Consider the following 11,042-nt stretch of genomic DNA (forward strand, 5'->3'; position numbering starts at 1 on the left):
GATGCTGTGTGTCCTTGTACCCTGTGTCAGGCCCCTCTGACCAGCCCAGTGCCCTCATTCCCAGGCTGTGGGATGGGGACAGTGGCCAGCCCTTGCCCTCAGCATGGCAATATACGTGTTAAATGTCCACTGTGCTGTCAGTGATGGATGCCACAGGCAGAGTGCTTCGCTCACAAGATGAATGCCCACACCTCTGTCAGCGTTGCTACTTTTTCTTTATTCTGTATGATATACAAATCTGTGTCTGTCTCCAGGTATAAAGAAAACACCCAAGCGAATGCCCAGGACCAGGGAATCAGGAATTCACTTGGCATCTCCTAAATCCCATGCCAACAATTTGCTTACAAACACGTTTTTTTCCCCTGATGATTTCTAAAAGTGTAAATGTTGCTGAAAATGTGTTGCTGGTTTATGGCAGTGGAGCTGTAAGAAGCAGAAAACAGGAGTAACCAGAGCAGCTGAGCCTCCCATGTGGAGGTTCCTGGAGGGACCATAGGTCCCCCTGCTCCTGTAGCATCTCCAGAAGCACCTGCAGGTGTGGTGGGGAGTCTGAAGCCCTTCAGTTTTTCCCTTTGTCACCCATAATTACTCTCAGCAGGCTCTGGTTTGCCACAGCCAGAGGCCATGAGCTCAGTGCTGAGGGGTGAAACAGAAATGCCTTCAGAGCTGCCTCCCCTTCTCCACTTCTCTTCTCCTCTTCTCCTCCCAGCTACATCCGCTGTTACTACTGGGCAGTCAAAACCCTCATCACCATCGGGGGCCTGCCAGACCCCAAGACACTGTTTGAGATCGTCTTCCAGCTGCTGAACTACTTCACAGGCATCTTTGCTTTCTCTGTCATGATAGGGCAGGTGAGTGGGCATCGTGGGGGGTTCCCAGCCTCGAGTGGGGATGGTTCTGGTGGGGCTGATCCACAGGTTTGCATCTCCAGGTTTGTTTTCCCCATGGGAGGACTGCCCAGCATTGGTGCAAGACAAAAAGGATTTGGCAGATGCTGTTAGGGCTTGGCTTACATGCTTAACCTGCTGATGGATAAGTGAGAGCAACTAAAAGTTCTCTTCCACCTCTTCCATTCAGATGAGAGACGTGGTTGGCGCCGCTACTGCAGGGCAGACTTACTATCGGAGCTGCATGGACAGCACCATTAAATACATGAACTTCTACAAGATCCCCAAAAGTGTTCAGAACCGGGTGAAGACGTGGTATGAGTACACGTGGCACTCTCAAGGCATGCTAGGTGAGATCCAGCCACTCTGAGGGTCAGTGATGTATCTCGCGTTTTACTGTGGTTGCTTTGCAGAGCTGAAATGTTTCTAGCTACAGTTTGGGGATGGAGGGTGCCTTATTTTACCCTTCAGCATAGGGGCTTGTTTGCCCACCTATAGGGTTCACAGGCTGCCACTGGGTCACAGCACTTTGGTGATTTGGCATCACTCACAGCACACTGAGTCCAGTGTCCCACGTGCCCTGGAGAGAGGACAGTGACTGTCAGTCACTGGCCAGAGTGTGTCCAGCAGCAAAGCCACCAGCTCACCCTACCACTAAGTTATCAGGCGGGACCAGAACCTCTGTGCTCACCCTCCTGGACAAGAAGAATTCTGACCTGGGCTCAGTGGTCTGTTTCTGAGTGCCATCAGGGCAGGCATAATGCAAAGGGTGGTTTTCCATCACACTTCAGACATTTAGACCTGCAGGCTGCTGGGTGAGCAGAGGCTGGAGGAGACCCTTCTGTGCAAGCTGGCTCCTGCCCTCTGCCACCAGAACATGGGCTGCTTTCCCACGGCCACATGGATCCCACACTCTTGGATCAAGTGTTGGAAGCAGCCACTTTTCTGCTTTGTCTCACAGAGGAGTCAGAGCTGCTGGTGCAGCTGCCAGACAAGATGAGGCTGGACATCGCCATCGACGTGAACTACAACATCGTGAGCAAAGTGGCCCTTTTCCAGGTACCCTCTGCAGCACAGGCCCTGGCTGACACAGCCTGCCACACCAGCACAGACTAATGCTGGCATGTTTTGGCTCTGTTTGGGCTCAGGGTTGTGACAGACAGATGATCTTTGACATGCTGAAGCGGCTCAGATCAGTGGTCTACCTGCCCAACGACTACGTGTGCAAGAAGGTAACAAGATGCCTGGAGTCCCGGCCAGGCTGTGCAGGGCACTAGGAAAGCCAGGCCTGGCCCATCACCCTGGTGAGCCACTTCACAGGGAAGGAATTTGGATCAAAAACATCCTCGGTTGCAGCTGGTCTTGTACAAAGACTGACCTCTTCTGCTGCAGCTCTGAACAGCAGGAGAGCAGGGGAAAACTTGCTGGAGTCTTTGGGATGCTTGGATGAGAATGCTCAGGAGTGAGCACCATCCAGACATTTTGGGAGCTCGGAGAGGGCAGTAGGATCACAGGGGTTTCCAGCAAGATGCTGCATAGGGCATGCCTAAGGCCTCCCTGTTTCTGGGCATCCCACCCAGCTCCCCTCTTCACTGCAGGGAGAAATAGGCCGCGAGATGTACATTATCCAGGCGGGACAAGTGCAGGTGCTGGGGGGACCCGATGGCAAATCCGTGCTGGTGACTCTGAAAGCTGGATCTGTCTTTGGAGAAATCAGGTGAGTGAAGCATTTTCAGGGAGCCACAGAAATGCAGCTCGTGGGCTCTGGGTGAGGAGGGTGGCAAGTGGAAGGATCAGCAGCACCCCAATTAATCTTCGTGACTGAGAGCCATGAACACTGGGCAGCAGCTGGTACACAAATTACAGCTTTCCTGCTGTTCTTGTCATCATGTTGTCTTCTTCCTGGGGAGCTGGTGATGGTAAACAAAGAAATAGGGATGGAGGAATGGGAAAATTGATAAGAAAAGGTGCTCCACAAATACAGTCTCCCAGTCATTAATCCACCCATTTCATGGGCACGGAAAGCCCTGAACCAGTTGGCAACACAGCAATACTGCAGCCTCCTCACAGCCCAGAAGACATCAGACTGGTGTAAAACGCAATATTTAACCCTTCAAACCTGCAAATAATTTTTTATATAGTGCTCCACGAAAAGTTTCCCTTTATCATTCTTTAAAAATTGTGCACGGTAAATTCCATCGGGAGTGAAAATTAAACTCTGAGTCCCCTGAAAAGAGAGATGGAGACATATAAAGGAGATTTGACCTTCTGAGCCTGTGAACAGAGGTGTTGATGTCTTGCATTGTCTCTCCCAGCTTGCTGGCAGCAGGAGGGGGAAATCGCCGGACAGCGAACGTCGTGGCCCACGGCTTCGCCAACCTTTTTATTTTGGAGAAGAAGGACTTGAACGAGATTTTGGTGCATTACCCGGAGTCTCAGAAGCTGCTGCGTAAGAAGGCCAAGTGCGTGCTGGGCTGCTGCTTTATAAGCTGTGGGGGTTTAAAAACAGCAGAGCCTGGGCTTCGCAGTCTCAGCGGAGTTTTCTGTGTGCGGGAAGCCCTGGGAAAGCTCCGGGATGGAGCCGCTGTCCCTCGGCAGAGGGCACCCGGCCCTCGCCGCTGGGCTGGGCAGGCTCCGGCTGCGAACCTTCGCCTCTAAGAGTGGGTGGGGCTGGGGAAAGAGCGTGGCCAAAGTGCCTGCGTTTAAAATTCCATGAAAAGATTCGGTTTAGTTTTTAGCACTGCTTAGATTTGTTGTTCTGTCCTCTCTGAGACATAAAAAGATCCTTGTCCTTTTACCGCTTGGTTTCTCTGCATTATAAAATCCAGCTAATAGAATGCACCCGGACTGACATCACCTGTCCCTTTCCGTGCTGTAGGAAAATGCTGAAAAACAACAACAAACCCAAAGATGAGAAGGGAGACCCCGGAGATCCACTGATCATCCTCCCAAAAGCTGACACCCCAAAGCTCTTCAAGGCTGCCCTGGCTGCCACGGGGAGGATGAGGGGCAAAGGGCCCCTGGAGCAGCTCCAGTGGAGGCTGAAGGAGCTGAAGGCGATGCAGGAGGCACAGGTCAGCATGGGGAGCGTGGCAATTTGGCTTTGCTTCCTTCGATGCCAAGTCTGCTGTCCCCCACCAGCTCTGGAGTGGTTAAGGTGCCTTAAAAGGGTGAGCTCAGGACATTGCGGTCTGTCAAAGCGTGGGCAGACAGGAAGGGGTGAGCCAACACCTTGTACAGGCCCTTGGAGGAATGCCAGTGTCCCACAGGGGTTTGTTTTGCTATACAAAAGGGAAATACATTCTATTTTTGCCTACCTGTGCTAAACCTGAGTCTAATTTGTAGCTGGGCTATAGCCACAGACGAATTAATGTCTCTTCCATCATGCAGAGCCCCTCATAATTAATCGTTGTACTGGCAGGACAAGGGCAATGCTGGCACCTGCAGCCCAGTCAATATTTCAAAGCTTTCCCCTTGTGGTTGGGGCAGAGGTCTCCACAGCAGGCAACACCATCCTATTAGCTCTGCATGAACCCCCTTGCTTTTTGTCACAAACAGCTGAAAAAACGGCCCTGTGTGGTTTTTTCCCATTTTTTTCCCAACTGTCTCCACTAAACTTGTAAAGAAAATTCTGTCTCAGTGCAGACCTTGTTGTTACTCTTCTCAGCATGGAACCATGCACACTTATCACATCTGGATGTGTGGAGGGAGGGAAAAGAGGAGCTCGTAGGGAGTGCGGTGGCCTTGGGGCTGGGTAAACACCAGGCTGATGCCAAGCATAGCTGCATTTCTGCAGTCCTTCAGAGGCATGAGAGGCTTCAAATGGTGTTTAACATTAATTCATAACCAGTTAGCAGCAGTGAACAATGGCACTGAGGGCTCTGAATGAGTGAAAACAAGCCTACTTGCTGAAGGGTGCATGTATTGGGAACTAATACCTCTAATGGGTGAGCAGGACGCTGCTAGCATCCCTCTCCATGGCACATCCGTGGGGCAGGCTTCTAAGGCTCCTGGCTAAAGGAGGACAGGGCAGTCTGGGACTGCTCTCTCACAACAGCACTTCTGCCATGTTTGGCCAAGATCAGCCCCTCCAGAAGCTTCAGGAGCAAAACGAGAGTCAGTGCAGGAGGAGTGAGAAAGCTCTGCTGTGCTCCTCTCTCTGTGTTTCTCAAGACATGCAGGCTATAATCCAGCTGCCCCTCTTGCAGGGAGCATTTCTGGCAGCAAGCTGACATCCCAATGCAGAGATCCTGTGGTGGAAGCACAGAACACCTGCCTGGCTTTGCCATGTTAGGGGTAGTAGGCAAGGATCTGCTAAAGTTGCTTTTGTCTCTTTTTTTACTTTTTACTGCAGGGTTCCAGCGTCACCCCAACCCCACCAAAATCACCCGTGCACCAGAGATGTGATGACCAGCCTGTCACATCCCACAAAGCACAAACCCGCCTGGGAGAAGAAATATCTTCAGAATCTCCTGATCATTCAGTCACCATTCGGGTGATTTCCACGGCAGAAGAAGATGAGGAAATCCTTGCTGCTGAGATTTCAGAGAAAGATGAAAAAAAAGAAGAGAAATGAAACAGCAGCAGGTCCCAGGGCAGGCATGGGAGTCAGGCAAACGCCTGGGGTAGCAGATTTTTGTTGTTAATGATTTCCATGCAGTGTCTGTAGGCTTTGCTATGTGCTGTGGGTAGGATCTGCTTCTTTTTTCTGCCCAGACCCTCAATCACTGCTGATAAAACCCTCTGCCATGTGACCCAGAACCATATAGGGTTCCTATGCCCTGCAGAGCTATTGAGCACCTTTATGAATTTCCCACTAAATCTCAGGCCATCCCTCTTGCTCTGAAATCCAGCCTTGTGGAGGGAGAGCTATGGAAAAATTGCTTTTTATGGCTCTGGATGGTTAATGAGTGTTCAGACAAAGCAAGAAGAGTTATTCACCTCTGACAGCTGAGTCACCGCTTGGCTAGAAACAACCAAGGGAGAAAAAACAACAAGGTTTCTCTGTTGGGCTCAAGGTTGACAGCAGCAGTGGGGAGTGATTCATCCAAAAAGGATGTGGACTATGCTCACAGGCCAAGCATGGAGCAAATCAAGCTGTCATGAGAAGGCCAAGCTCTGTCCCTGAGTACACAGGCTGCAAGATGCTTGAGGGTTCCTGGGTGGTGCCAAGGCCACCTTGGCTTTGCCACTGGGAGGAATTCTTGCCAGCTGTCCACCCTGGGAAGGTGGTGGACACTCCATTACTGGGGGCCGTTATGGAGAGGTTTGATGAGCATCTTTCAAGGATAGAGAAGCACAATCCTGGATGAGATGTTCCTGGAGCTCCTTTCCAGCCTTGGGATTTTTCTGTGCCGCCACTGCTGGGAGGGATAAACAGAGAGCAGGAAGGGAGAAGCTGAGTTGGTTCCCAGCTGGGAGGGGAAAGAGAAGTGCAGTAAGTGCTCTCCTCTCCCAGAAAGTGTTTCAGAGTCAGCTCAGAGCCTGTAACGTGCCAACAAGTGTGCACAAGCATGCAGGTGCTCCCCTGCACTCATTGCTGGACCTCAGTGACATCCACATTTCCAGCAGCAAATTTCCAGCCCTTCAGTCACTTGACAGGCTCTTGGCCACACTTCCCATGCAGAGAGAAGCCACTCTCGTGTTGCTCATCACTGAAGTCATGAAGTCACTCTCGCAGCCGTGCTTGGGACTGGGTGTTGGAGGGAAAGGCAAACGTCTGGTCAGCAGCCAGCACCCAGCTGATGGCTCAAGGTGTCCCGTCTTCTTCCAGCACCACCAGGTCCTTCCTCATCTTCCTCAAACCCAGCACCAATCAGAGCTAGCTGCTGGTGAGCTGAGAGGTGGTGAGAACCAGTGGGTGAGGCACTTTGTGGCTGTCCAAGGCACCACAGCACCACTGGCTCCATCAAGAGGAGTCACTTTCTGTCCTGTGGAGGAAAAGTTGGGGCAGGTTTTGCTGCAGGGAGCAGCCCCGTCACCACGGCCAGAGGACTTCCCCAGTGTTCAGCAAACGCTGTGAGCAGTGCTGCAGGTTCCACAGGTCTGGCTGTGACACAGCCAGGCTCTTCGTGAATGGTGGCAGCGCTGGCGTCACCCCCTGGGTGATCCCTCTCTCATCAGCAGCCCGGGGCTGACCTTCACCTCCTTTGGGATCTTCTTTTGTTGCTTTTTCCCCCTCTCTCTCTCAAAATAGACGAGTTTCTGTGGCAGAAAAAGGCATAATAGGTGTTAGCATTAATTAACAACGTCTTGCTTTCTTTTAAACAAATTAAATGAACTCCACTATACTGCAGGAGGGTCTGAAGGCAACACATTGCAGGGGAGAGCCTGCACTCACCCAAACCTCCCTGAATATTTCTCATCCTCAGTCATTTGCAAGTGGTTTTCCTGCTGGGTAGAAGATTTTGGTGGGGAGTGCAAAGTATTTTTTTTTTTTCACTCTTTAAATATTTATATAATCAAACCAGGAAACGTGCAAAAATCAAACTGGGGCTCTGATTAGCTGCTATGATTTAATATTGTTTAGAAAAAGTGTTTAAATAAATAGTGGGCTGTAATTGCTTTCATAATTCACTGTATCTACAGTAAACACCATGTAGATTACCATTCATTTGCTGTGGATTTATTTCAAAATTCCAGCTGTTCTTCAACTTTTTCCTCACTCATGCACTGACAGAGCCAGAAGATCTTCACATGCAGTTCACAGATTTCCCAATAAATAATTGAGAGGCTCAGAGGTCACGTAATACAGGTAGTAGAATTGTAATTTGCTTTTAATCACCAATAGGAGGGGAAAAAACTTTCTTAAATAGCAAAATTGCTTGAAGATCTCAGTTTTCAACATGCAGCACAAGATGGTGATGGATACACAACTGGTAATTCTGGAACCAGGGGGAGATCTGAAATTACCCTTCTCTGTGATCTGTTTATGGCTTTAGTTCTTTGGAGAGATTATTCTCCAGGTAATAATTAAGGTCAAGGTAGGGCTAGGCTTACAGGCTGAGCTGGGGAGTTGAGCTCAGGTCTGTTTGCTCTGCAGGACTATTTAGAGATGACAGAAGACAGAGACTTTAGTGCCTCTTGTTTTGGGGGTTGCCATAGGTTGGCTTTCTTCTGTTGAACTTTTAAATTCCACTCATTTTCCAGTTTTGCTGTATTTGCAATGGGCCTCCTTCACGCTGGTTGCAATAAATACCTTGCAGAGGGCACTCATCACTTAGTGTTTCTTCCACTGCCCTTGGAACATTCCTGAGGGATTTGGTAACACTCCATGTACCTTTACTGAATTTCTTATTAGCTTTTGCTCGTTCCACTTGATGTCCTTAAGTCTTGGGTCTATCTGATATGAGATCCTCTCATAACATTACTGGAGTACTTGGGGGATCTTGATGGGCAGCTGCTTATTGCCATAGAAACCAGGTCTTCCTGCAGTGATATTTCAGCAGTTGCTGCTTTTTAGTGAAAGAAGTGGAACAGAGAAGTGCTGGAGGAAGAAGCAGAGCTTGTTGTTGGAGCTGTAGGAATGTGGTAGGTTTTGCCTCACTGTCACCAGTAGCATCTTTACTGGAGGCTTTATATATACTGTTTATATTTATATTTTTTTATATATAACTTTTTTTTATGTTGGGGGTGTATTCATATTCCCTGTGGCCTGTGTCTTTCAGAGAACTGATACTGATTCAATGATCTTTATGAAGTTAGAGAAGACAAATGTCTCCCATTAGAAAAATCAGCGGACAGAAGGAATAGGATAACCCACCAGAGACATCTGACAGTGAAGGAAGTTGTTTTCCTCTGGACAGAAACAGGGCAAATAGCTTCTCTGTATTTATAGCCAGAGAAATCTTTTTAAAAGATTACTTGCAGTTGCAGGTTAATCACTGATAAGGTTGTAACGAAAGTAAAAGCAAATAAGCAGGTTTGGGGATTAGACTCAGGTCCAGAAAGAAATTGCAGCATAAATGGAAAGCCCAGTTAAATGGTGTTTAATTGGAAAGCTTGAAATAAAATTAAGCACTTCAACCTTGAAACCTGCAGACCTTAACCAGCAGGACACGCTCCTAGTTCTGGGAACAGTCTGTAACCCACTTTTTCTGTCTATATATATTTTTTCTTTCGTGTAGCTCTGCTTTGAGTGACACTTGCATATAAATCTCTCTGAATCCCTTTTGCCTTCTGCTAAAATTGAGCTAATACAAGTCTGGTTTTCTCTGTTCTGAGCACACAGCTCCTTTTAAGTGCAGTAATGGTTCCACTGGAGTTAACATCCTGAAAAAATGCCAGACCACCGTTTGGGAAGGGGCCGTACAGAGGTTCACAAACCTATGGATGCCCACAACTGTGCTTATTAGCAGCAGCTTAGGCTGAGCTCAGACTCCATGATGATTTCCTTTCTCATTCTTTCCTCATTTACCTGTTCTGGTTTTGGGATGAAACTTGCCCTCTTTGGTTCATGCCCTGGGGTGAATGTCTAAGGGAGATCTGTGCAATAGCAGCGAGCTGGGTTTGAGTCATCTGAAGAATTGAAGCCTAGGAACCTATGTTCTTTCATGCAGTTTCCCCCGCTTTTAGAAGTCACTTGATGCACGAGAAGAGCTGTAAGTCGAACCCTTAAAGCCTCAAAACTGTTTTCTTGGGTAAATTGGAAGGAATTTGAGAAGAAATGTAAACAAGAGGAGAAGTGAGATAAATCAGGTTGTGGGGGTGCCAGGGAGCACCCCTGCCAGCTCTGGGCTGTGACATCCTGGGGACAACCAGCATGGCCCAAATTGCTTCACACTTTTGTTTTGTTTGCTTCACACATCATGTTTGCAGATGCTCATTTTGCAAACCTGAGCTCACTGGGATGGCCACTGCTCCATTCCCAAGTTTCTCTGCCAGAAGTGGTGGGGAGGGCTGGCTCTGCCTCCCACAGTGGGACCGCTGCTGTGGGGCTGTGTGAGCATCCAGGGTGTCCTGGAGCCTCCCATGTGTCTCCCCATGGATGATCCGGATGTGTCCCAGCGTGAGCATCACGTGGATGGTCCGAAATTGCTCCATGGGGAGCATCACATGAGCTGCCCCATGATGCTCTGCCTCAGCAATACCCAGAGGAATGAAGACCAGCCAGACCAGTTACTCATTCTAGATAAGAGGCTCTTTTGTGCTGCAGAAATACCAATATCACGTGCAAATCCCTCCGCTGCCATGGTTACTGGCCACTGCCAGAGCCGGCGAGGCGAGAGGGGGCTGTGGCATTGACAGGGCTTCTGCTCTTCCCTTCACAGGGGGAAACTCCATAAAACCTGCACTCTGCCCCAAAAAGGAGGGGAGGTGGCTGCAGGGAGCCCTATCCACACCTGGCATCGCCATGCTCAGAGCTTGTTGCCTACAGGGGCCCTGCTCTGCCACTGGGCATTGGGCTCTGGGTTTTATAAATTCCTCACTAATAGCCCGAGATATTACTAAAAAAAAAAGAGAAAATGGTGCTGCGGCTTGGGTGGGCAGAGATCAGCTATGCCCCATTTCCTGTTTTTCTGGCATTAGGAACAGCTTGACCTCTTGGCACTCTTGCTTTTTGCACTAATGCTCTTCTCATTAAAGTGCTTTCCTGAGCACTAATTAGGGCGGTTTTCCTTTTGTAAATTAGCCTGATACGATCTGTGTGTCTTGGCAGACACCCTCAGAGCAGGAACCCAGGGCTTTGCGTTTGATCGCTGTTTATTTTGCAAATCTCCCCAGTTTCAATGTTCTTAACTGCCTTCTAGAAAATGCTGGCAGGTGGAGATTAATGGGAGGGAAATGGAGCTTTCCAGCTGGCCTGCCTTGAGAAACAGGAGAGTTTTTGGTGCTACAGGGGCCTTCCAGTTGCTGTGGGTTAATGGGGTGCTGTGCTGTGGGCACCCCATTAACAGAAACTCCTTCCCATCCCATCTCAGCATCCTTGCGTGGTGTGCAATGGAGGAGCAGAGCTGCAAGGAGAGGCACTGCCTGAACCAACCTTTTAACAGGTGATAGAAAAAAGAAAATCAAATGAACACATTAATTTTCTGCAATTAAAGCACTTCTTGTGACCATAGGAAATGCTCAGACCCAAGCAACCCCAAACCCATCTAAAACTGGATGTCTGTGGACAGAGGGAAGTCCACCTGTCTGCCACTGCCCCTAAATCAG

At 49.2% G+C, this 11,042-nt stretch overlaps 1 protein-coding gene across 1 annotated transcript in view; it reads left to right on the forward strand.

The window, feature by feature from the left end:
- The window catches only part of CNGB1 (cyclic nucleotide gated channel subunit beta 1), a 29,556-nt gene extending 22,056 nt beyond the window's left edge, over positions 1–7,500 (forward strand). Inside the window, exons 27-34 of the mRNA XM_048317090.1 lie at positions 710–851; positions 1,078–1,237; positions 1,849–1,946; positions 2,036–2,119; positions 2,486–2,604; positions 3,203–3,349; positions 3,766–3,961; positions 5,242–7,500. Of these exons, the coding sequence (XP_048173047.1) occupies positions 710–851; positions 1,078–1,237; positions 1,849–1,946; positions 2,036–2,119; positions 2,486–2,604; positions 3,203–3,349; positions 3,766–3,961; positions 5,242–5,463 (1,168 nt within the window). The 3' untranslated portion in view covers positions 5,464–7,500. The remainder of the gene's footprint in view (positions 1–709; positions 852–1,077; positions 1,238–1,848; positions 1,947–2,035; positions 2,120–2,485; positions 2,605–3,202; positions 3,350–3,765; positions 3,962–5,241) is intronic.
- Positions 7,501–11,042: the final 3,542 nt, after the last annotated feature.

This window comes from Corvus hawaiiensis, chromosome 12, assembly GCF_020740725.1.
Source record: "Corvus hawaiiensis isolate bCorHaw1 chromosome 12, bCorHaw1.pri.cur, whole genome shotgun sequence".
Taxonomy (NCBI): Eukaryota; Metazoa; Chordata; class Aves; order Passeriformes; family Corvidae; genus Corvus; species Corvus hawaiiensis.